Source organism: Suricata suricatta, chromosome 16, assembly GCF_006229205.1.
Source record: "Suricata suricatta isolate VVHF042 chromosome 16, meerkat_22Aug2017_6uvM2_HiC, whole genome shotgun sequence".
Lineage (NCBI taxonomy): Eukaryota > Metazoa > Chordata > Mammalia > Carnivora > Herpestidae > Suricata > Suricata suricatta.
In genome coordinates this window covers 50558952-50585431 of record NC_043715.1, presented here as the reverse complement: position 1 = coordinate 50585431, position 26480 = coordinate 50558952, and the positions used below count along the sequence as shown (strand labels likewise).

The window sequence follows — 26480 nt, the reverse complement described above, 5'->3', positions numbered from 1 at the left end:
GCAGCATCTTAGCGGGGCCCCGAGGGCCGCGGGGGCCACCGGCGCCGCGCATCGCCTGCGGGCCCCTCCGGGCGGCCTCTGACGCGGCAGAGGGGGCGCACAGGGCCGGGGCGACCCCGGGAGAGGAGAGAGACACAAATGAGAGGAAGACACAGGGATGGGGAGACAGACACGGGGGTGGGGTGAGGGGACAAGATGTAGAGAGACACGGAGAAGAGATACAGGGAAGGAGGGACGCAGATTTGGAGGGGGAACCGTTGGGGTAATAGAGACAGAGAGAGACCCAGGCACAGGGGGAACCAGAGACGGAGAGAGCGAGGCAAAGACCGAGCCACAGAGGCAGGGAAAGTAGAGGCGAGGAATGGGGACAGAGCAGGTGCAGAGAGGTAGCGAAAAGAGACAAGGCGAGAATGGGGAGGACAATGAGACAGGACAGAGGGGTACAAACCCACAGAGATGGGATCAGAACAGGAGCAGAGAGAGACCCAGGGAGATAGGAAGGGAGACACGGACGGGCACAAGGAGAGAAATGGAAGGAGAAACAGAGACGGGAATAGAGAGAAGCCAGAGTGACAGAAATAGGGAGAGAATGATAGGGAGGCAGGGAGAGATGGCAGAGATAGGCAAGGAAGGCGGGAGAGATAAGAGAGATGAGAAAGTTGGACAGAGGGAGGAGGATGGAAAGGAGCCCAGAAAGACGGAGACAGACCCCACGGCCACCAAGAGACATGGACACACAAGAGATGGAGAAACAGGCAGAACAGAGGTTGAGGGAGGAGGCAGGCAGAGCAGACCGAAAGCACAGGAAGACAGAAATAGCGAACCAAGGCAAAGATCAAGACCCCCACCAGGGAGGTGCCCAGCACAGACATGAAAGGAAGGCCAGGAAGGCGGGTGGCAGGAGGGATCAAAAATAAAAGGAAGAAAAAGTGAGGGAAAAAAAAAAAACGGAGAAAGGGAAAGGGGGTCAGGTGTGTGGGGGGAGAGAAAGAAGAGAGAAAAAGAAATGAGTGGGGCATCCCAAGGGGAAACAATGCCCCCAGGACCTGACCCCCCACCTCGACCACAACCCCCAACCTGTTTTTGTCCCCTTACTCCTGTCCCTATCTCCCCCCCTCCCCAACACACACACACACACACACACACCGTTCTCAATGAGAGCTAGGGAGTCACAGCCCAGGCTGGGTTGCAGGGTTGAGGGGTACAGCTGTGGAGAGCTGGGGAGGGGGGCGGCGGGGGTCCCTGGCTTCCAGCCCAGAGCAATTTAGTAAATGAGAGGATATACAGCATCTCTTCCTGTGTCCCCTGTTGAATACTAGCCACCTGGGGTGGTCGGGCTGGGAGCCCAGACTCCTGGCTCCTGGGTCTGAAGGCAGAGGGCACTAGGGTCTGGGCTCCTGGTTCCCAGAGAGATTAGAGTCTGCACTAGGGGCTTTCTGAAGGGGTGACGGGGTCCAGACAGGGCAGAGTTCTCTCTTGGCTGTCAATCAGGCTCCTGTCCGGTTGCCATGGTAGCACAGGCCTCCTGTACCCCACAGATCACCAGAGTGGGGGAAAGACTCACACCCCTCCCCTGCCTAGAGGCCTTGCTCCGCCCCCCTCCACCTGCCTTCCCAGGGATCCTGGGCCACTGTCACCCCAGGGATGGGGGTGGGGACTCCTAGTATGCCCGTCCCTCCCAAATCCTGGCTCTCCCCAACCCGTCCCTCCTCTCCTCTGCCCTTCCCCAAGCAGCTGGCTCAATCAGTGCTCAGAATAGCCCCCCCCACCCCAAAATAACCCACAGCTGTGGCCTGGCCCCCGCGGGGTTAACACTCGCTCTCCTCCTTTCCCCCTCCCACTCTCCTCTGCCTCAGACCCACCCCTGCTTGGCCTCGGTCCTTGGGGACCTCAGGCTCCTGCTCCCCGCTGAGGTTCAGGAGGACAGCTCAAGCCCCACCCTTCAGGAAGCTGGCTTCCCAGTCCAACATCGGGGAGGGCAGTGTCCCACCCCTCCAGGGTCTGAGACAGGGCACCCCCAGCCGCTGGGGACCCCTGTCCAGAGGCCCTGTCCAGAACCTATGCCTTCAGGGACCCCATTGCCCAGGACCCCAAGGTCCACCTCCTAAATCTCAGTCCCCTAGATCCATTCCCATGGGGCCAAAGAGCCAGACCCTCCTCCCCAGCCCCCTTGGAGACTCAGGAGACTGAGCCCCCAGCCCCCTCATCCTTCAGACACAGAAGCTCTAACTTCTCCCATGAAGACTCAAGAGTCTTGGCTCTGGGCACCTTCCATGCCCCGGACCCAGGAGCCCAGGTGCTCCGTTCTGCCCTCTGCCAGGACCTAGGAGTCCTGGCCCCCTCCTGCCCCCAGCCTGGGCGACCAAGCCTCCCCTCTGCCCAGAGACCAGGAGTCCAGGCCCATAGCCCTCTTCTCCTTTAAGGACCCGCTTTCTGTCTCCAACCCCATCAGTCCCAATATCCTGGGAGCCCCCCCCCCAACTAACCCCTGCCAGCTACCGCCTCCTGTGGCCCCACTCAGGTCCTGTACACAGCACGGCTGTCCCCCAGCTGAGGAGGAGGAGGGTGCCAGAGATTCCTGGGGCGTCCCTGTCTCCATCACTCCCCCCCAATCCATCACAGAAGAGAGAGGAGGCCACTTCGATCAACAGCCCGCCCCCCCCCACCTCGCGTCGTGCTGCAGACGGCACCCCGGTCCCCCCCCCACCTCCAACATTCTCTCCCCACCCTAATCCCGGTGCTCAGAACAGGCTGGAAGGGTATTCCAGAACCTTGAGAAGGGGTGGCAGCCTGGGGCGAGGGGTGCTCGGGGCCTGGATGCCCTCAAGGTCCTTGGCGGGGGTATTAATAGCAGACTCATAGCTCTGAGAAGGGAGGGGAGAGCGAGAGGAGAGAGGGAGAGGGACGGCCAGCGAGGGGGGAGACCGATGCGGGCAGGGGGATGCAGAGGGAAGCGGGGATGGAGAGATGGGGGACAGAGAGATGCAGGGTGTCAGGTATGCGGTCCTGGGCAGGGGTGCAAAGTGTCAGAGAAATGGAGGATTAGGAGGTCTGAGGTGTAGAGACCCAGGAAAAAGGGGCTGGGAGAGGGAGAAAGAGAGGGGGCGGAGGAGAGTCCCTAGGAGACAAGGGAGCTGGGGAGGGGCCAAGACCTCTGCTCACCATTCAATCCCCTCCTTCCAGGAGGCCACTGGCCAACTTTCCCTGTCCTAGATCTGGGGGTCCGTGCTCCCACCCCCACCCCTGCATCCCTTACCCCAGCCTTACCTTTTCATGACCCTGTTCTGTGGGGGGTATTGCGGGGGGTCAGGACCGGAACCCAGAGTCCAGCGACCCGAAGATTCCGCGGAGGGCTCAGGGAGCCGCTGGGGGCCCAGGCCCTGGGGCGGCGGCGGCGGCGGCGGCGGCAGCGGAGGCGCGGCGGCGTTGGTGGTGGGGACCTCCTGGCTGTCCCTGGCTCCGGCTGGCTCTCTCTCCTCGTCTTCGGCCCCGTCCTGCCCTGTCTGTCCCCCAAGGTTGCGGCCACCCCAACTAGGCGAGGACGCCGCTACACATGTTGCTCTGGAAGTTGGGCCCCGGACATTGCGGAGGCTGTCGGGGGGGAGGGTGTCCTCTCGCCGCCCCGACCCCGTGGGGATCCCCCCTCCGCCCACCTGGGGTGCCCCCCTCCGCCGCTTCAGCCCCGGCTCCTCCCCCCTTCCATGTGTCCGGTCCTGCCTCTCCCTGGCTCCTTCTCACCCCCACCCTTTGTGCCCTCAGCGCTCCCCCCCCTCCAGCGTCTGTGTCTGTCTGTCTGTCTGTCTGGGTCACCTCTGAAGCCGGTGGCTGGGGTGTGTGTGTATGTGTGAGGGGCGGGAGGCTGGCGGTCTGGGGAGCTGCTCGCCCCTTCCTCGCTTGGCCACCTCCAGACCCTCCCCCCGCACCCCCACACTCAAACCGAGGCAGAAACACACACATACACACACGCACACACGCACGACCTCACTTCCCTGGGATTCCCCCTCAACACCCCCGGAGCTTGAGGAGGGAGGCACACACACGCACACAGGGGGGGTCCAATGGGGGCCGGGCTGCCACTGCCGTCCGGGGCTGTTTGGACAGACAGGAGGACACAGGCAGCGGGGACGCAGGCAGCGGGGACGCCAGACGCCGGGCCGGACGCAGGCAGGAGGCACAGAGCCCAGGTACACAGCGTCCATCCGGGGTGGGGGGGGTCGGGGGGAGGCACCTGGGGGGCCCGCGACACCCAGGCAGGAGGCTCAGAGTCAGTACAGACAGACAGACCCCTCCCTCCCTCCCTGGGCCGCCGCAGCCCTTAATGACACACCCCCCCTTCGCCAGCCCAGCCCCAGACACCCTGACACACAGATCCTCACCGGGCAGATGGGCGCCGCAGGAGAGACCCCTGGGGGCCGGGCGGACCCACCCAGGCCGACACCCCCCAGCTGGGCACCAGTGGCCGAGGGCGGCTGCAGGCGGAGGGTGGCGGCGGCAGCCGCTGCTCGGAGAAGCTGGAGCGGGAGGGACTCACACACTCGCTCTGTTCTCGCACACACACACTCACTCGGGATGCGATTAACATGCAGTCCCCGTCCGTGCCTGCCGAGAGACCCACAGCCCCCCCCCCTTGGCCTCCCTGGGGACCCCTTCTCCTGCCACGGCTGGGGGAGGGGGCCTAGCCCCCCCACCCCTGGGGCCTCTGCCTTCCTCCTGGGACAAGAGAATGAGGGGTCGTAAATAAAACGGTAGGAAGTGTGTGTTGGGGGGGGTCGCAAGCAGGGACTCAGGATCCAGCGTTGACACAGCAGCTTTGGACTTGGACTCCAGGGCCTGAGGGCTGCTGCCCTCTGCCCCCTCCCCACTTTGAGCCTTGAGAAGCCAGAGGCCATTCCCAGGCTTCAGCCACCACCACTGTAGGACCCATCTTTTGGCTTCTGTTGTCCCAGAAGGGCCAGGCTTGCAAACTAGGTCTCCCCCAGGAAGCTAAGAGTCCAGGCTCCCAGCCCCCTCCTCTCTCGGATCCAGAAATTCAAGGCCCCGGAACCCTCTTCCCTCAGACCCCTCTTCCAGGCCCCCAGTCCCTCCTCCTCCCTCAGCCCCAGGAGTCCAGGCCTCTGGGCCCCTCCTGCAGGCCAGGTCCCTTTTAGGCACTCAGATAACCCGACCCCCCCCAGCACAGACCATCACCCCCCCCCCCCGCGCGTCCAGGACTCATGGATGTCACCCTAGGTGCCCAATCCATCCAGCCCTCTGAGGAAACCAATACCACTTCTTTTGTTGAGGCACCGGCCTTGGTCACCCATGAGTACTCAAACATCCAGGACAAAAACAGTGGCTAGTGTGCCTAGACACAGCCTGGCCCCCCTGGGGTCCGCCAGGCCAGCTGCCCAGCTCCTGCCCCTCATGCTAGAGAGGCTGGGCCCAGGGTTCCCTAAAGTGCTGGTGGGGGGGGGGAGTGTCCTGGGCCCCTGCAGGCAGACCCAGGAATGTGTGTGTGTAGAGGCCAGTGGGGGGGGGCAGGGGAGGTGCAAGGCTGTGGGCTGCTGCCTCAAGGGTCTGGGAGAGCAGAGGTGAAGGCTCACATTCCTGAAAAAGAAGAGACTTGGTGCCTGAGTCTGTGGGTCCCAGAGGAAGGATGGGATGGTGCATCTCGGTTCCTGGTCCGGTTCCTGGCCCGGGATGTTCCAGACACTGTCTGTGAAGGTGGGATCCTAAGTCTCAGGGAAGTGGGGGCGGGGGGCAGACTCTTGGGTCTGAGGGAGGAAAGGGGCTGAGGCTCCAGACTCCTGGGTCTGAGGGAGATGCTGGGGGCTGCTATCTTGTCTTTCAGGTGGGTTGGAGCTGGAGGCCCCTGAAAAGGCCAGCGTCGGGGTCCTTGTCTAGGATTTTGAAAGCTCACAGACCACCCCTCCGGAATCGCTGACAATGACGGAAGCCGCGAAGCCGAGATGCCACCCTCGCAGAGGCATAGACTGCCTAGAGGAGCCCGATTTGGGAGTTCCAGATTCCAGGGACCCCGCAAATCCCTAGCAGGCAGCCTTGGGGGTGGCTTTAGCGCCCATTCTGCAAGCCGGGAGGTAGTGGGTAGGGGGCGCCCGAGAGCCGGAACTCCGCCCTCGGGGGCGGAGCCTCCCTCCGGACTCCTCCCCCTCCCGCCCGCCTCCCTCTTCCCAGCTCCTGCTTGGCCTCCAGCTCACGCCTCGGCTCCCCCTCCCAGAGCCCCCCCGCCCCGGAGCGGAGCCCACCCGAGGGTCCCTTCTCCCGCCCCCCAGCCCAGCCGCCCGGCCAGAGCAACAGCCCCGGGGGGCAGAACCCCTCCAGCCCGCCTCCCTCCTGCCCAGCCCTGCCAGACACCCCCCAAAGCATGAATCTCTTCCGATTCCTGGGAGACCTCTCCCACCTCCTAGCCATCATCTTGCTACTGCTCAAAATCTGGAAGTCCCGCTCTTGTGCCGGTGAGACGCCCACCCGGGCGGGAGAAGGGGGGAGAGTGCGGGGGACATCCCAGGACTCGGGGAAGGGTTTGGAGGCACTAGGGGACGGGTCTCCCCCCCTCTTCCCCACAACGGCTTGCGGGGGATCCCCCTTCCAGATCCGGGGTCGCCGGGGGGTCAGCTCCCTTCCCCAGACTAGGGGTGCATACAGTTTGGTGGGGGTGGCTACAGGCGCCCCATTCAGCCTCCCCTGGCCCTTCTCCGGTGTCCCCGGGGTTTCGGTGCTGGGAACGGGGAGCCGTGGCAGGCAGGGAGATGGCTGGGAGTTGGTGACGTGGACCATGGCGTCCAGGAAGGGAGCGGGAGAGCCGCGAGGGGCTCCAGGGGGCTGAGGTCAAGTGGGGTGCTTCGGAGGCCCCACCTGGCGTCCGGACTGTGGGAGGATCCCGAGGGGGCCGGGAGTGGCCATGAGGCCTAGCCTGGGACCGAGCCTCGGGCTGGAGTAGCTTCGGGACCGGGCTGCCCCCTGGCTGCGGGCCGTGGGAAAGGGCCCTGCTCCGTCCGGGAGGGCTGGGGAGGCTTCCGGGGACAGCTGCCCTGCAGAGCCGACTGTGGACGCGTCCCAGGCGCTGGGCCTCGGTTTATTCCCCCAGGCAGCCCGCCTCCAGCCTACACCCCCCACCCTCTCTCTGGATGGCAGGCATTTCAGGGAAGAGCCAGGTCCTGTTTGCGGTGGTGTTCACGGCCCGCTACCTGGACCTCTTCACCAACTACATTTCCCTGTACAACACGTGCATGAAGGTAAAGGCCCTCCCCCACCTGCCCGCCCCTCCTGAGCGGGGAGTCTGGTGAGCGTCCTAGGGAGGAGGGAGTGTGGATCCCAGACTCCTGGGTCCAAGGGAGGCAGGGGCTGGGGTTCCACACTCCTGGGTCTGAGGGAGGAGGGGGCTGGGGGTTTGGACTCCTGGGTCTGAGGGAGGAGGGCTGGGGGCCCGGACTCCTGGGTCTGAGGGAAGAGGGGGCTGGAGGTCCAGACTCTTGGGTCTGAGGGAGGAGGGGCTGGGGTTCCAAACTCCTAGGTTCGGGACTATTGGAGGCTCAGGCGCCTTGCTTGGAGCTGAAGTGCCCCCCTCTGCACCCCCTTGACAGGTGGTCTACATCGCCTGTTCCTTCACCACAGTTTGGATGATTTACAGCAAATTCAAAGCCACGTACGACGGGAACCACGACACCTTCAGGGTGGAGTTCCTGGTTGTCCCCACGGCCGTCCTGGCGTTCCTGGTCAACCATGACTTCACGCCTCTGGAGGTAGGCTACCTGGCAGGGTCCCTGGTGTGGGGTGGCCCAACAGCTACTGACAGGGGACCCTCTCAAAGGCTTCCCTGTGCAAGGCTCGCTCGGGCTTCCGTATTTTAGGACGTACAAGTTCAGCATGTGAGTTCCGGAGTCGGATGATACTAACACAGTAATAATAGCAGCACCCACTGCATTCCGGGAGCACCTGAACTCATTACTTGGCACAGCAGACCCCTTTTACAGATGAGGAAAATGACACTTAGGGGGTCTAAGTGACTTGTCCAAGGTCATCGGCTTAATGGATAGCTCAGGAATTGGGAACAGGGGCTTTTGAGCCAGGCTACTTGGATTTGAATCCCAGATCTGCTACTTGCTATCAGCGAGACCTCATGCATGGGACTTGTCCTCGCTGTGCCTCGGTTTCCCTATCTGTAAAGTCGCGATCAGGTCGCTCTGGGGGTTTACGGTTTCTGTAGCATGATCTTGTGGTGCAACGTGTAGACTCTGGAACCAGAGAGCAGGGATCCAGAACCAGCGCCTACCGCTCAGCAGCTGTGGGACTGGAGGCACATCTGGAATTTTTCTGTGCCTCAGTCTCCTTGTCTGTAAAATGGGATAGTCAATTCCTATTTCATAGGATTCTTTTTTATTTTTTAATTTTTTTAATGTTTCTTTATTTTTGAGAGACAGAGCATGAGCAGGGGAGGAGCAGAGAGCGGGAGACACAGAATCTGAAGCAGATTCCAGGCTCTGAGCTGTCAGCTCCTAGCCCGACACAGGGCTTGAACTCCCCGACTGTGTGATCCTTTCCTGAGCTGAAGTCGGACGCTTAACTGACTGAGCCACCCAGGCGCCCCTCAAAATATATTTCTCAAAGCACTGTGCAGCCCAGACAAATGTGACAGAGGGTGACTTTGGCTCACAGGTCCCAGGAATGTCCGAGGGAGGCTACACCGTGCCGGGATTGGAACCATGGGCTTGGCTGTAGGCCCTGGTCTTTGCAAACGTACGGTCCTTACCACTTTTCTGGAGCACTTACCCATTTTGCAGATGAGGAGACTGAGGCTGGAGGCAATGCACTGGGGCTTGCTGTAGGTGGAGGAGCCAGACCAGAACCCAGGCCACTTGACTCCAGCTTCCACAGTTCCCTCATTCAGAGGGGGGAGGTCACGTGTGCAAAGTATTAGCACCCACTGTGTGTCTGGCTCTGGGCTGGCTATTCTGAATCCCCCATCATCCTGTGTGACCCCTCGGTCCCCCAGGACCTCCTCATCCCCATTTCTTGGAGCGCTAAGGTGAGGCTCAGAGGGAGAGCTCACAGGATCTGAACCCAGGCCCACCTGCTGTCAGAGCCCACACTATTCATTGGTGTGTGCTAAAAAATAATTCTTTTTGAATCCTAGAAGAAAACTATTCTTTAAGAATTCAGACGTCATGTTCCCGCAGTTCATGAGTTCGAGCTCCACGTTGGGCTCTGTGCTGACAGCTCAGAGCCTGGAGGCTGCTTCACATTCTGTCTCCCTCTCTCACTGCCCCTCCCCTGCTCGCACTGTCTCTCTCTCTCTCTCTCTCAAAAATAAATAAACATGAAGAAAAAAAAGAATCAGACATCACAAATAGATACAATAAACACGAGGAAAACGTGACCTTCCGTCTCTTCTTTTTTTTTTTTTTTTTTAACATTTATTTACTTTTGAGAGATGGAGAGAGACAGATCATGAGCAGGGGAGGGGCAGAGAGAGAGGGAGATTCAGAATCCGAAGCAGGCTCCAGGCTCTGAGCTGTCAGCACAGAGCCCGATGTGGTGCTTGAACCCATGAACTGGGAGATCATGACCTGAGCCACAGTCGGCCGCTCAACCGACTGAGCCACCCAGGCGCGCCCCCCACGCAGGCACCCCCCATCTCCTCTTATAATGCTCTTCCCTAGGGCTGATCCCAGGGATAAATGCGGGGTGTGCATCAATTTAATGGGTATGTGTTTTGAGAGCCTCAACTAACCCGACTTGCTAAGGCCCATGCTGGAGGGTTCTGAGTGATTCCTGGAGCCTGGCATCCGTGGAGGAATCTCTTTCTACCCACCTTATAGCTGTGCGTCCGTGGGCCTCAGTCTTCTGATCTGGGTAGTGGGGATAATCATAGATTTTCCCCATAGGATTAAGACATAAGCCAGTTAATACCCGGAAGGGCAGTGGCTCGGATGTAGTAAATAGCAGATAAGCATGAGTCGTGATAAATAGGCCCTGATGGTCCCCACTTTCCTCTCCCAAACGAGAGCAGCTGAGGGGGCCACACCTGCCGCCTGGCCTTGGGCTCTGAGGGAAGGTTTCGGTGGGTCTAGGGACCGAAAGTCCTCCCAGGTGGGACTTTCAGGTTGCTGGGGACTGAAACGGGCCTGACAGATGTCCGCTGGCTCTCCCCCCCACCCCCCCACAAGTGATGGTTGTTACCGCTTCCTAAATGGCGGCCTGCCACAGCCAAGCAAACGGGAAGCTTGGTGTCATTTGTGCTTCGTTCGTTCAGGCACGGAATCCGTGGCTGGCGCTGTGGCCACGGGGTGAGCTAGACGGAGGATCCTGGGCCTCGCGGAGGTCGCTTTGTTCTGGGGAGAGCTGCCAGGAAGGAGAGAAGAGGGGGTGATGTGACGGTCCTGGGGGTGGGGCTGGTCAGGGGAGGCCTCCCTAGGAGGCGGTTCATGAGTGAGGCCAGAAGGAGGTCGAAAAGGCAAATTGCGAGAGCTGCCAACGGGGCGGTCGTGAGGATTAGAGGGGACACGACCTGTGGCACGGGCAGAGTGGGCTCTGGCTCGCGGTCACGGCCCAGCGGGCGGCCCCGCACCACTGCGCCTGCGCCGGCAACGCGGGGTGCCTCGCCCACTTCTCTCCCCCCCTCCCCCGCTCCTCGCCCCTGCTTCCCCGCCTCGCCGCAGATCCTCTGGACCTTCTCCATCTACCTGGAGTCGGTGGCCATCCTGCCTCAGCTGTTCATGGTGAGCAAGACGGGCGAGGCCGAGACCATCACCAGCCACTACCTGTTCGCGCTGGGCGTGTACCGCGCGCTCTATCTCTTCAACTGGATCTGGCGCTACCACTTCGAGGGCTTCTTCGACCTCATCGCCATCGTGGCGGGCCTCGTCCAGACCGTCCTCTACTGCGATTTCTTCTATCTCTACATCACCAAAGGTAGCCCGCGTGCGGCCCTGGCTGCAGGTGCCCCCGCCCCCCGCCCACCCCTCCCGGGGCCCCAGGCTCCATCTCCCCAGCCTTGCATCTCACAAGAGTGGGAAGGGTCCCCTCCCTCGGCGTCCTGGGTCCCAGGCTCATAGCCCTGCCGGGACAGGATAAAGAGGGCAGCACGGGCCTCCGACGTTTCCTGTCTCAGAACCCGCCCTGAGGTTCCAGATCCCATAAAAAGAAAAAAAATCAGCATCCCCGTCTCCCCAACCCTGGCCGTGCTCAAAGGGAGGGCCTCCTCCCTGTTGCATGAGCTCTGCCCTCACCCACAGGGACTCAGGCCCGCCAAGATTCATTCATTCATTCATTCAAGATTCATTCATTCATTCAACCAATCAGCCAACAAATGTGTGGAGAACTCTCCGGGTCCCTGGCCAGGGCTGGGCTTCGGGGGTGCAGCAGGAGGAAGAGAGGTGGCCCTGCCCCTCCCCTGCATTCCGGGGAGGGGGGTGATCCAAGGAGACGATGATGAAGGGCAGAGACCCGAGAAATAAGAGTCGGTTCATGTGAAGGAAGGAGGGAGGGGTAGGGCAGAGGCGTGGAGGCCTCTGGGTTAAGGCTGGGGGGGCAGGGGCCACGTGACCAGCCCCGTCAGGCTCTTGGACCCATCCTTCCGAGATCCGAGAGTCCTTCGGGGAAGGATGTTCCGCCAGCCCAGCGCCCGGTGGGTGTGGGGGACCGGACCCTCCACAGGGCCCCTGGGTAATGCACACCCCCCAACCCCCGTCTCCTCGCAGTCCTGAAGGGGAAGAAGCTCAGTTTGCCGGCGTAGCCCTGGGCCTGGCCGTCCCTCTCCTCGGCGGCCCGCGAGAGGCAGAGGAAGGCAGCGAGAAGACAGGAGCCTTCCCGTCCCGTCCAGGGGTGACTTTTCAAAGAACCAACCTCTCTGCGCTCCGCAGCCCCCCTCCTGCCGGGTGTCAGCGGGGACAGCGGAGGACCCGAGTCTTGGGGAACTCAGGACCTGGGCTGTTTGTAGTTTTTTGCCTTTTAGAGAAGAAAAAAAAAATCTTTCCACTATTTAGTTTTTGATTCTGATGACTCCTTTTCTCTTTTATGCTCTGGCCTGTCCGATTTTTATAAACTGTTTCCGAGTGTCCCGTGGGGTGGGGCGGGGGGTCCGAGATCTTTTCCCTTCCGCAAGGCCCTCGGCAACCTTCCAGATCCTTCCCCGCCAGCCCCGCCAGTAGCCAAACACTAAACGTGGAGGCACCCACCCTTCTGACCTCCCACCGCGGCCACGAACACAGCGTCCCCCCAAAGTTCTGGAACGGGGAGACGGAGGAGGGGAGGGACGGCCTCCCTGATTTTTCAATACAATTTCTCCCCCCAGAGTTTGGGTTTTTTGGTGTTGTCCTCATTTTTTTGACAATGTCGGGGGGCGAGGGGCTGGGCGTGGCAAGGGGGCTGGCCTGACGGTCCCCGTGGCTCAGCCGCCGTGTTTTTGTACAGAGTGATGGTTGATTTTTTTTGTTCTCTTGAAATAAACCAAGGAAAATGATGCCTCTTTCGCTACTCTTTCCCGTCTCTCTCGTGTTTGTGGGGTCCCCTCCCGGCCCCTGTCTCTGCTTCTGGTTTGTCCCATCAACAGCCTGGAGGTGATCGGGGGCAGGGGCGGGACATTGGGTTCCTCGAGACGCTGAGCTCTGTCCTCACGCCTCAGAGCTATGCTGGGAAAAAGGTTTCGGAAGAAGAAAGAAAAAATCTTGAAGATTCTCTTTAACTTGGCACAGAACTTACCTGGCGTCCTTCCCGAATCCCAGGGTCGCAGAGGACCTTCAAGAGCGTGTGTTTTAGAGGTCACCGACAGGCAGCCGCGTCCTACCACTACTTGGCATTTTGTTGAGCTGCTCTATTTTTTTTTTTAAGGAAGTAAGGAAGGAAAGGAAAGGGAAGGAAGGAAGGAAAGAGGAAGGAAGGAAGGGAGAAAAAGTCTGTTGTTCCCAGCTTCTCAAAATCAGATTTTCACATTGAAACCTGGAGTTCTGGCTCCTCTTGAAAAAAAATCTGTCACTCCCAAAATGCTGGGTCCTCGCTTCGGGGCAGCCACAGATGACAAGAGCTGAGTGGATGGGCTGTGAGCCTTCCACCGCCGTCCCCAGGTCTTGGCTGAGGGGTCGCCACCATTTATTATCCAGCCCGACTGGTGTCAGGGGTTTTGTTGGTTGGTTGGGTTTGGTTTGGTTGCGTGGAGTTAAAAGCGAAATTTACTCTGCGTCTCCCTCCAGACTGGCGTCAGCCCTGGCCCGTGTCCTTCACCTGCGTTACTGCCTGGACCTCATGAGCTCTTGGAGTTTTGCCCCCTGATTCAGCGGGGCTCCCTAGATGTCTGCTGAGCCCTTCCTGAGGCGAGTTTGGCTCTGTGGGCTGGTTCTGGAAGCTTCAGGAGGCAGGGAGGTGGTATTTCCCAAGTGTGAGCGCCAGGCAGCAGTCCATTGGACCCTCAGGGCAGCCCTGCAGGGGTGGGGCACCTCGTGGGGGAGGGACCCGAGGCTCACGGGGGTGGGTGGCAAAGGGGGGGTTTGTGGCTGATCTCCCCGACGCTGGAGCCTGCGTGTTTAGCCACTGCAGTGCGGTTTTCCAACTGTTCTTGTTGCTTATTGACCAAGGGGGACCCTCTGTTTTGAGAGGAATTTTGCCCAGAGGCCTGATCTGGAAAATGCGGAAACAGTCTGCGTATGTGTTCTGAACGCCACCGATCTAGATCAGGTCCGAGGGTCTAGTGTATCAGCCAAGACAGCTCGGCTCGGAGCCATCAAGCGCCACTTCCCAGCTCGTCCAGCGAGTGACAGAGTGGGGACCGGCGCGTGGAATCCCTGTTTTGAACATCAGAACCTCGGCTGCCCCGCCACCCGGCGGCCTTCTCCCCGGTGCCTGCACGGACCACGTTGGTTTGTTTTTGTAGCTTCAGGGCTGAGCATGGGGCCTCCCGCACAGAAACCTCAAGAAAAAAAAGGGGGAGGACCATAGAATCCGTGTGCATCCCCCGACGACTGGTGTCCCTTTGTCCAGTTTGTCAATGCATGTTTTGCAGGCCACAGTGGCCCGTGTGTGGGGGGGGGTGTCGTTTGGCCTGCAGAACATTATTATTATTATTTTTTTTGCAATTCGCAGTGAACTCATTCCACACAAAAACAAACGGATTTCTGATTGTTCTAGAAACACCAGAAGGTTCTAGAGCTTCGCTGTCCGATATGCTAACCATTTGCTCTGTGCGACCATAAGCCCTTGAGACGTGGTGGGTCCAGATTAAGACATGCTGTCTGCCCAATTGCGGCAATTTCATGGGGAAGGATGTAAGCGGCCTTGTGTGCCTACTGGTGACGTGTTGCAATGAAATCAGTGATTTCATAAGTGATTTGACTAAGATACATGAAAATGAAGTTCATGCTTTCAGCTGACTTTTCTTAATGTGGCTACTAGATGGTTTAAAATTCTAGCCCTCAGTGGGGCGCCTGGGTGGCTCGGTTGGTTAAGCATCCGACTTCTGCTCAGGTCATGATCTCACAGTTTGTGAGTTCGAGCCCCACATTGGGCTCTGTGCTGACAGCCTGGAGCCTGCTTCAGATTGTGTGTCTCCTTCTCTCTCTCTCTCTCTCTGCCCCTCCTCTTGGTCACACTCTGTTTTTCTCAAAAATAAATAAACATAAAAATATAGGGTGCCTCGGGGGCTCAGTCGGTTAAGCATTAGACTTCGGCTCAGGTCATCATCTCACAGTTTGTGAGTTTGAGCCCCGCGTCAGGCTCTGTGCGGAGCTCGGAGCCTGGATTCTGTGTCTCCTTCTCTCTCTGCCCCTTCCCTTCTTGTCCTCTGTCTGTCTCTGTCCCTCAAAAATAAACAAACGTAAAAGTAAATAAATAAACATAAAAATAAAATAAATTAAAATAAATAAATGAAGTAAAACTCTAGCCCCAGTGGGTTGCGTCGCATTTTAATTGGACCCCCGGGCCCGTGGCGCTGAGTGGTGGCTGCCACACTCCAAGACACGGCCCCTGTCCCCACCAGCCCGTTACTGGGCGCTTCGCCCCCAGGGGCCACCTGCCCAGCCTGTGGGCCAGTCCCCGGCTGCCTTCTGGGTTCTAGAATAAAATCCCTTCCTCTTCCCCCAAGGTGGTCTCGCAAATGTTTGCAGACAAGGGCGGATCGCCCTGGATCTCACTCATGGACTCACCATCCCCCTTCCTTGGTCTGGAGTTGGGGCCCTTGTCACTGGGGTGACTGGGTGGGTCGACCCCAGCGTCGGCCCTGGGGTTTCTCCGTGTCCCTCCACGGGCAGAAGGTTTGCGGTCTCTGAATGGGAGCTGGCTCCACCCCACATTGGGCACCTCTTGCCTCCTTCCTATAGCCAGTGTGAGGACAGAAGGGCCCCAGAGGAATGTCCCCTTCCTGTCACCACCTCTATAATCTGCTGCCGTCATGATGATGCCCAGATGGAGAGTCGGGGAGGTATCATGGGAACATGGCTGGCTCCAGAGGCCCCTGAGGTGACCTTGTGGGACTTTTCTCTGCCCCTGGCCACGCAAAAGACCAGAGAGGAACAGACACAAAGGACAGAGGGCTGTTTCCAGAAACCCTTCTGGAGGAAGGTCTCTGTCTTTACTGAGGTGGGGGAGGATTTCAGGTGTGGGGCATCATAGCGAGGCGGGGGGCCTTCGGCGTGGTCAGGTACGGGGGGAGGGGGGCGCTGGTGTGGCTCAGGCTGTGGGGACCGGGGGCGGGCAGGGTGACCGGGCTGGTGGCGGAGGGCGGGGAGGGGGTGGTCCCCTCATCCAGGGAGCGCTTGTAAGGGACCGGGGTGTCCTTCCGGAGGTCCTGGAGGGCCAGGTAGGCCTGGAACATCTGTGGGCGGTGAGGGGCATGCCGGAGGCTGGCGCAGGCTGGGCACAGCCTTGGGGGGAAACCCAGAGCACGGCTGCGCCCACCGTGCACTTGGACGGGGCACCCTGCGTGACACCCCGGCACTGGGCTGCACCTGCTGGGGTGCAGGTGCCTTCTTGCCAGGCCGCGGGTCACAGAAGGGGCCGGTGGAGGCCCTGGGACGCACCCTCCCCCACTTGCAGGGGAGTGGAGGGCGGAGGGGGGGGTTCCAGTCCCCAGCCCCGCCCTGTGGGGACCCACCGTCACTCACCCAGACGAGGATGGAGAAGAAAGTGAAGGTGAGGGCGGCCTTGGCGCTGCTGCTCCCCAGCAGGAACTCCTCGGTGCGGGAGTGCTCCCACTGGTTGGCCAGGAAGCAGAAGACCAGGAACCAGATGCCCGTCCACAGGACTGGGGGCCGTGGGAGAGAAGGGGGCGGGGAGGCCGGCTCAGGAGGGGCAGCGGGGCACCGTGGGGCTGTCCCCTACGGGGACCGACCGCTCGTGGCCGTTGGCACGTCAGTCAGGTGAAATGGGATTCAACGATGCTGCCCCTCCGTCGCACTGGCCACGCTTCCAGTGCTCAGTGGCCACGTGTGGCCGGGGGGCTCCCCTAGTGGGGAACGCAGGTGCCCAACCTTCCCATCCTCACAGAGTTCTCTCTGATGGCCCTGGACTCAATGACTTTTGAGGGTCCTCCTGGCCCTGAGATGCTGGAACCCAGCCTGGTGCAGAGGAGGAGGGGGAGGGGGAGGGGGAGGGGGAGGAGGGGGAGGGGGAGGGGGACAGAGAGGGAGAGGAAGAGGGGGAGGAGGAGGAGGAAGAGGTGGAAGAGGGGGGAGGGGGAGGAGGGAGGAGGAGGGAGAGGGGGAGGAGGAGGGAGAAGAGGACAGAGTCGGGGGAGGAGGAGACCACAGACTCCGGGGAGGAAACCCCAGGGCCTGAGGCAAAGAGCTCATTTATTTAGCGCTTACTGTGGCCAGTGCCCCCCTCGGGTACTCGGCAGTGGTGAGGATGCCAGACTGCTCTGAAGCCTGGAATTGCCCCTTAGCAGCTGTGTGCCCAATTACGTAATCCCCCCGAGCCTCAGTTTCCTCCTCTGCACAATGGGGACACGACTTCCCACCTCAGGGGGTTCTGAGGCACAAATGAGCCGGGGCACGTGGCGCCCTTGGCTCTGGGCCCGCATGCGGGAGGGTGCAGAGAAGGTCCCCAGAGGGCCGCAGGCCGCCTTCCTCTCCCGCGTCCTCAGGAGAGCGCTGCCTTGTGGGGGTTTTCATCTCGGCCTTACTGAAGCTCAGAGAGAGGAAGAGAGGACCTCGAGTCCCCAGGGCGACGGGGTGCCTGAGTGGAGATTTCAAACTCCAGTTTGCCCGGCTCCGGCCCGGAACCCCACCTCCCACCACCGGGAGGCTTTTCAAGAAACGCTCTGTGAAGAAGGGAGGTGAACGCGAGGAAAAAGCAGGGCAGAAGGGAGGCTTCTAGAATTAGCCTGGGGGTCGGAAGAGGTGACCCTCACGCTGAGTCTAAAGGATGAGTAATAATTCCCTGGCGGGGGAACCAGCGGGCACAGAAGAGCTTCTAGAAGGGAGGGGCGAGGCGGCGGCGGCGCAGGGGGGCGTGGGGGCGGCTCACCAGCCACCACGCAGTCCAGGAGCTGGAAGGCCGTCCGGAAGCGGGTGCTGCCCAGGCGGCCGTCGTGGGCGTCGAGGGCGAGGAAGGCCAGGCAGGCGAGGAAGGCCAGCAGGCCGGCCCCCACCGCCAGGCTGCAGGCCGCGCTGCTGCTGCTGAGGACGCAGCGGAGCCTCGACGACTCGGTCTTGTTCTGGTAGCCGTCGGTCAGCAGGGAGGAGAAGACCACGAGCGAGAAGACCTTGGGGGCGGGGGGTTCCCAGGCGCCTGAGTGGAGCCCGGAGGCCGCCAGACCTGCGCGTCCTCCCGGGTCCCTTCTGTCCCGCCGCGCTGGGCGCCCTCCTTCTGTCACGTCCGCCGGCCCCCGAGTCTGCCCCTCCTGCTGCCCCTCACCCCTTCTCCATCCCTCTGTGGGCCTCGTCCTCTCCCCTGGGCCCTCCGCCCACGGCCTCCTCCTTGGCCTCCCTGCCTCCCCTCAGCCCCCCTCCACCCAAGGTCCCCCCTGCCCCTCCAGAGGTCCTTTCACACCCCGCCCCCCTGTGTGGTCTGTAATTGCTCTTGCTCTTCCAAGTTTACCTCTCCCCACTCACCCCTGCCTCGCCCACGCTCCCCTCCTGCCACCCCAAACAGGGACCTGTTACCAAACCCAGGGGCCAGGACAAAATGCCTAGCAGGCTCCGTGGGGGGTTTGCTATCAGGATCCTTTCTCTCTGCCTCCACCCCTCCTCTCTGCCTGCTCTTCCTCCTCCCTCCCCACTCACCTAGTTCCTACCAATTTTTAAAAAAATAAATTTGTGGGGCGCCTGGGTGGCTCTGTCGGTTGAGCACCCGACTTCAGCCCAGGTCACAATCCCACACTTAATGGGTTCGAGCCCCGCATCAGACTCTTGCTGACAGCTCGGAGCCTGGAGCCTGCTTCTGATTCTGGGCTCTCTCTCTGCCCCTCCCCTACTCTGTCTCTCAAAAATAAACGTTAAAAAATTTTTAAAAATAAATTGGTGGGGGTGCCTGGGTGGCTCAGTCGGTTAAGTGTCTGGCTTCGGCTCAGATCATGATCTCACTGTACATGGGTTTGAGCCCCGCGTCAGGCTCTGTGCTGATCACCAGCTCAGAGCCTGGAGCCTGCTTCTGATTCTGTGTCTCCCTCTCTTTCCGACCCTCCCCTGCTCGCGCTGTCTCTCTCTGTCTCTCAAAAAAAACACACATAAATAAAACAAAATAAAATAAATTTGTGAAATATTCCAAACCTATGAAAAGGTAGAGAGAAACTTGACATTCAGTCCCTAACAAACGTTACCATTTTTCTCCTCTCCCCCCCTTTTTTTGCTCCAGGACTTTCTGAAAAAGCAAACAGAACCCCACGACACAGTAGCTTCCCCTCTGTGCAAGCCGCACACAGCACGCGGGAGGACAACAGTGTTTATTTATTAGACGCCACTGAAGTACTCCACAGCGCACGAGCAAGCGTGATAGCCGGAGTCGGCCGCGCAGCCACGCTAGGATGTGGGTACTGCCAACACCCCCACTTCTTTCCACCACGGAACTGAGGCTCAGAGAGGCTGGGGAGTTGCCCAAAGCGGACCAGCTGGGAAGTGGCGGTGCCTGGATTTGAACCGAGGTTGCCTCGCTTGCAAAGCTGGCTTAAGGCCCTGCTTATACTGCCTCACGCTGACCCAGAGGCCCTGAGGACAAGGTTTGGATCAGTCCAACCTGGGGGACACTTGCCCCAGATGCAAATGAAAGGAATGGGTGTGTGGATGGGCTGGGTGGTGGGGAGTGTCGCGGGGTGAGGCGGCCTGAGGAATGAGGACCATTGTCTGGAGGGCAATAGGGAGCCCCTGCAGAGCTGAGAGCAGGGAAGGACAGGGCAGATCTGGGGCCTGCGTAGAGACAGGCTGGGGGGTGGGCGGGGGAGACTGGAGATCAGGAGGCTACGAAGAGGCTGCGGCCTGGGGTCTGGGAGAGAGTCAAGGTTTGAGCACCTAAGTGTGGGGTTGGATTTAGGAAGAAATAAGGGAAGGTGTGGATTGCACGTGAAAGAATGAGGTTTTCAGGCAGATGGGGCGGGAAGGGCGTGCCAGGGGTCAAACCATGTGTGCAAAAGCCAGATGCTGCAGAATGGGCTCTTCTGGGGGCTGGAGAGAAGTCTCATTGCAGGGGGCCAGCACGAGAGGAGCCTGGCAAAGTGGGCAGGGGCCAGGCCCTGCGAGGCCTTGAACACCAGACAAAGGGGCCCGGAGCCAGGAGCCGTGCAGAGGGAAATGTCTTACTCAGACATTGGAAGTGTTCTGAGCAGAGGGTGGCTAGGGTTAGACTTGGCCCTGGGGTCAGAGAAAATCTCCAGGGTCGCGATGGATCGGAGGGGGCGGGACGAGCAGCTGAGAGACCAGAGATGAGATTGGGGGGGAGACCCAGGCAGAAATGCTGGGGCCTGAGCTGAGGTCAGAGCTCGGGGGAATCCAGTGATATTCGGGACAGAAAATCTGGACATGGTGATTGGTGGGACGTGGTGGCCTTGGGGACGGGAGCTGGGGGAGGGGGTAGGCGAGGGGAAGGAATTCTCTAGAATTTGAACTCCTCCTGGACAGGCTCCATGTGAGACCCTTCTCTCCACCCCCTGCGCCAGCTTGGACCTCAGCCAATGCGTGCCGAAAGTCACTTTTCAGACCGGAATGGAGAAGGCAAACATGGAGGGTGGCCCTACACTCCTCAGCTTCTGTTCCCCCTCCTCTATCCTTTCCCTTCATTCTTTCTGAAGAAAAACCATGAGAACAGGGGCGCCTGGGGGCTCAGTCGGTTGAGCATCTGACTTCGGCTCAGGTCATGATCTCACAGTCCGTGGGTTCGAGCCCCACGCTGGGCTCTCGGCTGCTGGCGTGGAACCCAGTTCTGAATCCTCTGTCTCCCCCTCTCTCTGTCCCTCTCCCCACTTGTGCTCTCTCTCCCTCAAAAATAAATAAGCATTATAAAAATCATGATCGCAGTAACAGCGGTAACTGCTTCCGGCCGGCACTAGGGCCCTACCCGAGGCTGTCCACATCTGTTCCCTGTTTCGGGGCCAGGAGTCCACGGAGGGGGAGCCTCTCGCCCTGCTGCTCGGGGACACAGCCCAGCCTAGGCCCGGACGGGCCATCGATCACGAGCCTGCGTCCGTCCATGTTGCCTGCGCTGCCCCCCTCGCGCCGGCCCCACGTGGTAGAAGCTACGAGTCCTTCTGCTTCGCAGGTGATAGATGCAAGCCGCCAGGGTGGGGGCGGTGAGAGCCAGGCGCGTCTGACCTCGCCAGCTGGGTGGCCCTGGGCAAATCACACACCCCTTGGGGCCTCAGTTTCCCAGTCTGTCTCTGTGCTGTGAAGAGGGGGTGGGGGCCGAGGCCTGAGGGCAGTCCTCCCGCCCAGAGAGGCGATGTGTCCTCTCAAGGTCGGTCAGCAAAGGAGGGGGGACTGGAATCCGGCCCTCCTGACTTCCGGGGCCCGTGGGCTGTTTGCCCAGTGACCCTGGACACCTTGGGTTGTGGCGCGTGCCCAGGGCACTGGGGACTCAGGGAAGGGGTGGGGGGCCCAGCCGGGCAGAAGGGACCCCAGCCCCCCGAAGCCAGAGTGCAGCCTCCCTCCACACGCTCCTTGGCCCGTCCCGAGGGAAGGAGCAAAGATTCATCAGTTAAGGTACCAGCTGGCGGGCGGCAGTGAGGACAAGGGCACCAGCTGCCCAGAGACTCCCTGCTGGGGAGCCAGGCCAGGGGGGCAGGAGGAGGGGGCGGAGGGGGAGGCGGCGGCCAAAGTCCGTGACCAGAACGTCTGGCGCATTGGCGGCCCTGCCCTCCCCCTTCCCCACACCAGTCCACGCCAGCTGGGCCTCCGCCCTCGCCGCCACTTTTCCTTCCGGAGCCGGGGAGGCTCGAGGATCCTTTTGACTCGCTCGCCAGCTGGGTGCCATCTTTGGGCGAGTCACTCAAGCCCCCTGAGCCTCAGTCCCCTGCCCCCCACCCCCGCTGTGACAAGAGCTAAGGCCAGCGAGGGGGGAGAATGGCAATGTCCACGTGTTCCTGTGACCCTGGGTCCCCCAAAGCCATCTCCTGGCTTTTTTTTTTTTTTAATTTTTGAGAGACAGAGAGAGACAGCGCAAGCGGGGGAGAGTCAGAGAGAGAGGGAGATACAAAATCCAAAGCAGGCTCCAGGCTCTGAGCTGTCAGCACAGAGCCCGATACAGGGCTCGAACCCACGAACTGTGAGATCATGACCTGAGCCGAAGCCGGACGCTTAACCGACTGAGCCGCCCAGGAGCCCCCATCTCCTGGTTTTGACAGCAATGGCCTGTCATATAAATAATCACTACTTAAGTGATTATTGGGGCACCTGGGGGGCTCGGTCGGTTTCTGCTCAAGGCATGATCTCCCGGTCTGGGAGTCTGAGCCCCACATCCTGCTTGGGATTCTCTTTCTCCCTCTCTCTCTGCCCCTCCCCCCGAAAATAAATAAACTTAAAAATTAAACAAAAAAAGGAGTGATTATTACTTTCAAGGCCCGTGCTTATCAGTTTAGGGGCATAAACTGGTTTCATTTTCAGGATGATCTCTCCCGCGAGCAGGGTATGAGGTATAACATGAGGGTATAGAGGTTTCCGGAGGTCAGGCCACCTTCTCAAGGTCACACAGACCTAGGGTGACAGGGTCAGGTCCCCGACAAAACAGGGGCGCTTTGGAAAATGGAAGCCGGAGCGCCTGCAGGCTGAACCAGACTGCCGCAGGCGGGGCGGGGACAGCGCGGATGCTGAGCCAGACCCTTTCTGATCCTTCCTCCGTCCACAGGTTCCAGAGGGGTAGGGGAGAGACACTCTGGCTTCGATCCGGAGCAGCCCGCCTACTGCCACCACCCCAGTCAAGTCTCATTCCCTTCCCTGGGCCTCCATTTCCAGCTCTATTGAAGGAGAGCAGAGTAGGCCCAGAGAGGTTCGGTGCTTGGCTCAAGGTCACACAGCCTTCATGTGAGTCCAGGTGCCTTGACTCTGGGAACATGCTAATGATCAAACACACGCCTGCAAAGCCCTTGCTTGGCACAGAGCCTGGCCCACTGTGACCAACCCCTCCCGCCCCCAAGGCCTGGTAGCTTAGGTCCATGTGATCTACTTTTTCCCCACCACCGTGCCCCTCTTTCTTCCCAGCCCGTGCCCCTCTCCTGGCCCCTTGTCCTCAGGGTGCGAGAGGAACGGGCCCTGGTCTGTCACAGACCCCCACTTTGAATCCCCGCCCTGCCTCTTCCTGCGTGCCCTTGACCAACACTGTCCAATGGAACCTTCCGCCACGGCTGAAATGCTCTAGGTCTGCACCATCCACTACCAGAGCCTTGTGTGGCTGGCGGCCATCTGAAAAGTGGTCGAGGCGACCGAGGAGTGGAATCTTCTTTTAATGGGCAGGAGCCCACATGTGGCGCGTTGCTGCCCCACTGGACCGTGCAGCCCGCGACTTCGCTTTCTCTGATGCTGTTTCCTTATTTCACAAACGGGGCTCATCACGCGGACTGGGGACAAGAGGTTCCTTCCCGTGGGAGTTACTAAGTGGTCAGGGCAGCACAGGGTCCGTGGCTGGGTGGCCCCAGTTATTAGCTGCCTTTTGCTCTGCTGTCCCCATCTGGCCGCTTCCTTTCCCCCCCACCCCTACCACACCGTGCCTTGCCACCTGAGGGGCGGGAGGGTCACAGGAGGGCCTCACCCCTGCAAAGATCCGGGTGATCGTCTTTGGCCTCTTGAGAAACTGAACGGCTTCGCTGGCCGCCAGGTCCTGGAGGCTCTCGGGGATGTGCATGGCGGCTGCCCTGCTTCTGGGGCCCCAGGAGGCGGCGGCAGGGGTGCTGGGTGCTGCTAGCTGGGCACCACCCCCCTCCACAGGCTCCAGGACCGCCCTGGGCTTGGCTGCTGCAAGACAAGACAAATGGTGGGAGGCTAGAGTCACGGGCGTGGGGGGAAGGAGCTGCCCGGCGCCCCAGGAATAGGGGCTGGGGGGGGGGTCCCAAGGCTGCGGTCGACCAGGCTTCTGAGGATTTGGGCATGGGGTGAAGGGGCCCGTAGGGGGTCCCAGAAGTTGGGGGTGCAGGGTGAGAGGGTGGCTGAGGGCCCCATGAATGGGGGTCAGGGTAAGGAAGCTCCTGAGAATCCTCCGTGTGAAGGGGTTGCTGGGGGCGGGGGGTCCCAGGAAGGAGGGTCGCCAGGGTCAGGAATGCCACCCTAGGAGGCTGTAGGGTGAAGGGGGATGCCTGGGGCCCCAGAGGTAGAGGTGCGGGGTGAGGGGATCCCAGGGCAGGGAGGAGGCACAGGAGAGGGCTGGGGTACTGGGGTCACGTCCTTGACGCAGAAGCCAGAGGGCTCCTTCTGAGGACTGTGTTCTCTGAGAAGACTTGAGAAGGACTTTCCAGAGACCAGGGGGGTGCCAGACTGTAGATCAGGTCCCTCGGGGAGTCTGAACCACAGAAATCCCTTCCACGATTTGGGGGGACAGCACCCATAATGGAGAACCCAGGCATCTCAGGGTGGATTTTAGGCTGCCCTCGTGACTTGGGGTTATTTTCTTAGGATAAGGGCCTCCCCTTCGAATTCAACTCCATCTTCACAAAAGTGCCAATTGGAGGGCTGGACCTCACAGGGGTAGGGGACACGGGCTCAGAACTGAGCTGTCCCGTCAAAATTAGGCACCAGGCTACCTTTTTTAGAATTGGAGTCTTCCCTCTAAGGACCTGGAATTGGGGTGGTGGGGCTGGGGGAAGGATGCTGCCTGACAGGGACCACCCCTACTCTGGAGGCCGGTCTGCGTCACCTGGAGGCCGGCTCTTCCTTCCGCCCGCCCACCCTTCCCTCCCGGTCTCTGGCGCCACCTCCGCCTTCTTTTGGTTCCGCCTTTTCCCGCCTTTTCGCTCCTCCACAGCTGATTGGCTGCAGCTAAGCCCCGCCCCTCAATTCCCCGCCTACAAAGGAGCTGACACGGGCGGGGGCGGGGCCTCGGCGGACGTTGGGCCGCCCGCCGTTGGCTGGCTTCCTCGCGGGAGCCCTGCCCGGTCCCGGTCCTCCTGGGAGTCTCGCGCCCGCTCCGCCCCCTTTTCTTTGAAACACGCGGACCAGGAGACACTTCCGCAGCGCATGCGCCGGGCTCAAGCAAGGCGATAGAAGAAAGGCGGGCAGATTGCGCACGCGCAGTTGAGACGGCGCCTGAGGGAAGATGGCTGCGCTCCCGGACCCAGGCTTTGCGCATGCGTTCTACTGCAGGCTGAAGCCGAACGTTGGGGACCCAGGACACCTTCGTACACATGCGCAGGAGCCTCAATGACAGTCGAGCGTTGGCTAAGGTGAGGGAGAGGGCGGATTGCATGGCCGGGGGAGGGCCGCCCTGCATCCCCTATGTAGCCTTTCTGAGCCTCTCCTATGCTCCTAAGATCCACCTGTTGCTTAGACCCCGCAGAAACCCGTTATTCTACTAAAGAGTCTCTGGGCCCGAAAAACGCCCCAGAACTCAAAATCTCTGACCCCTGTCTGGGGCGCAGGCCAAATGAGCAGTGTGGGAGGGCACAGGCAAGACGGGCTGCAAGACGGGAAGATGGGCTCTGCGCCCTGCCTGGGGTAGGGACGGCCCGTGGAGGTGGAGAGGGTGCTTTTCCTCTAGATGACCTTTGACCCCTGCCCATTTCCCTTGTTTAGGCTCCAGGGAAAGGGTCTGGCTATGCTGCTTGTGACCCGGGGGGTCTGGGGATCCAGGGTCCGAGTATGGTCCCTGTTGCCCACGCTTCTCGGGCCCCCCCGGGCCCTGTCATCGCTGGCGGCCAAGATGGGGGAGTACCGCAAGATGTGGAACCCCACGGAGCCCCGCGACTGGGCCCAGCAGTACCGCGAGCGGTTCATCCCGTTCTCCAAGGAGCAGCTGCTCCGCCTCCTGATACAGGTACCGCCCGTCCCGGGTCCAAGGGCCTGGGGACTACGACTCCCGGCAGGCATCGCGGCGGCACAGCCCTACATGCCACAGAGGGCTGTCCTGATCCCTCCTGGGAGTAGTAGTTCCCGTTCCCTTTATACTCCCAGATGGGCGTGGCGTTGGAATACGTCGGGGGGCGGCGCTGCGGGGTGGCTCTGGGAGATGTAGATGTAGTTGAGATTCTAGACTCAAGCTTGTTCTGGGGGCTTGAACAGGCCTTCTCTGGGGCATGGTTTTTCCCTCTGCAAAATGGGTATAATAACCATTCTCATCAGTGCTATGACTGCTACCTAATAATAATTACCATACATACAAAACTTTAATTATAATTATTATCATACTGTTTGAGCTCTTCCTGTAGGGCACTGTGCTAAGCTTTTTCCATGCATTGTTGGATCATCAGAACAACCCAGTAAGAGAGATACTGCCATCATCCCCACTTTACAAATGAGGGGAAGGAAGGTGACGTAATTACTCAAGGCTATGTCGGCGTGGCCCAGGTTGCACCGACATGCTCATAACTCCAAAGTGGGACAGGCACTGTGGTCTGTGGTGAGGCACTGGGCACCTGCTCCACTGACAGTCCTGGTCCGGCTCCAGAGCTAAGCTCGCGCCCCACTATTATCATCCTACTTGTCATTATTGAGGATTATCATTCGTTCGCTTAAAAATTGTTGTTTGAACACCTCTGTGTGTACTCAGGCCTGTGCTAGACTCGACCCACAGCACACACATAAATACAGACATACGTAGACACACATACGTGTATGGACACGCAATGGCCTCAGATTCTCACCAGGGCTCTCTGACCAAGAGGGTGTGAGCCTCTGCTGGTGATAAGGGAACAGGCTCAGAGAGGTAAAGACACTCATCTAGGCCCCGAGGTGGGAAGAAGGACTTAAATATATGTGTTCTGGAGTCAGACAGGCCTGGCTCGGAGTTCCGGCTTCTTTTTATACGGACATTGTGGCCCTCAGCAATTGATTTCCCCCTGAGCCTGTTTCTCCTTCTGAAAAACGGGGGTTAGAATTCCCTCCATCTCTGTGGGGGATGATGTGCCAGCAAACAGCGGCTGGTGCACC

At 60.2% G+C, this 26480-nt stretch overlaps 4 protein-coding genes across 10 annotated transcripts in view; 2 read left to right on the top strand and 2 right to left on the bottom strand.

Moving 5' to 3' along the window:
* Window positions 1-4582, bottom strand: LOC115279836 (basic salivary proline-rich protein 4-like). The gene is made up of 3 exons (XM_029924340.1): window positions 4377-4582; window positions 3268-3591; window positions 1-78 (listed from the first exon to the last, which is right to left on the bottom strand). Exons 1-3 carry the CDS (start codon window positions 4580-4582, stop codon window positions 9-11), a joined length of 600 nt encoding a protein of 199 aa, XP_029780200.1. The 3' UTR covers window positions 1-8.
* On the top strand, window positions 4100-12474 carry KDELR1 (KDEL endoplasmic reticulum protein retention receptor 1). The gene is made up of 6 exons (XM_029925727.1): window positions 4100-4184; window positions 5831-6455; window positions 7135-7235; window positions 7584-7742; window positions 10659-10911; window positions 11700-12474. Exons 2-6 carry the CDS (start codon window positions 6365-6367, stop codon window positions 11732-11734), a joined length of 639 nt encoding a protein of 212 aa, XP_029781587.1. The 5' UTR covers window positions 4100-4184; window positions 5831-6364; the 3' UTR covers window positions 11735-12474.
* Window positions 12475-15513: 3039 nt separating this feature from the next.
* On the bottom strand, window positions 15514-24440 carry SYNGR4 (synaptogyrin 4). Of its 4 annotated transcripts, none has more exons than XM_029925190.1 (5): window positions 24311-24440; window positions 23155-23357; window positions 17452-17689; window positions 16089-16228; window positions 15514-15799 (listed from the first exon to the last, which is right to left on the bottom strand). In XM_029925190.1, exons 2-5 carry the CDS (start codon window positions 23245-23247, stop codon window positions 15578-15580), a joined length of 693 nt encoding a protein of 230 aa, XP_029781050.1. In that variant the 5' UTR covers window positions 23248-23357; window positions 24311-24440; the 3' UTR covers window positions 15514-15577. The 4 variants fall into 4 exon arrangements, with proteins under 4 accessions (XP_029781050.1, XP_029781049.1, XP_029781051.1 ...); XM_029925189.1 differs by having other exon boundaries at window positions 24253-24316; XM_029925191.1 differs by lacking the exon at window positions 24311-24440 and adding an exon at window positions 24253-24277 and having other exon boundaries at window positions 23155-23354.
* The window catches only part of TMEM143 (transmembrane protein 143), a 23421-nt gene continuing 21371 nt past the window's right edge, over window positions 24431-26480 (top strand). For 2 of the 4 annotated variants that reach the window (XM_029925186.1, XM_029925185.1), the window contains exons 1-2: window positions 24434-24778; window positions 25128-25368. In XM_029925186.1, the coding sequence (XP_029781046.1) occupies window positions 24756-24778; window positions 25128-25368 (264 nt within the window). In that variant the 5' untranslated portion in view covers window positions 24434-24755. Of the gene's footprint in view, window positions 24779-25127; window positions 25369-26480 lie in introns of all 4 variants that reach the window. The other 2 variants (XM_029925187.1, XM_029925184.1) reach the window with 2 other exon arrangements.

Coding starts and splice junctions, on each gene's coding strand:
- SYNGR4 (XM_029925190.1), bottom strand. CDS start 23,247: ATGCACATCCCCGAGAGCCTCCAGGACCTGGCGGCCAGCGAAGCCGTT. Junction 16,229..17,451: donor CCTGGACTGCGTGGTGGCTG/GTGAGCCGCCCC, acceptor CACGGCCCCCAG/TCCTGTGGACGGGCATCTGG. Junction 15,800..16,088: donor TCTTCTCCATCCTCGTCTGG/GTGAGTGACGGT, acceptor CACCGCCCACAG/ATGTTCCAGGCCTACCTGGC.
- LOC115279836 (XM_029924340.1), bottom strand. CDS start 4,582: ATGTTAATCGCATCCCGAGTGAGTGTGTGTGTGCGAGAACAGAGCGAG. Junction 3,592..4,376: donor CTGCGGCGCCCATCTGCCCG/GTGAGGATCTGT, acceptor CCCCCCCGACAG/CCTCCGCAATGTCCGGGGCC. Junction 79..3,267: donor CAGAACAGGGTCATGAAAAG/GTAAGGCTGGGG, acceptor CTGCCGCGTCAG/AGGCCGCCCGGAGGGGCCCG.
- KDELR1 (XM_029925727.1), top strand. CDS start 6,365: ATGAATCTCTTCCGATTCCTGGGAGACCTCTCCCACCTCCTAGCCATC. Junction 6,456..7,134: donor GAAGTCCCGCTCTTGTGCCG/GTGAGACGCCCA, acceptor TCTGGATGGCAG/GCATTTCAGGGAAGAGCCAG. Junction 7,236..7,583: donor TGTACAACACGTGCATGAAG/GTAAAGGCCCTC, acceptor CCCCCTTGACAG/GTGGTCTACATCGCCTGTTC.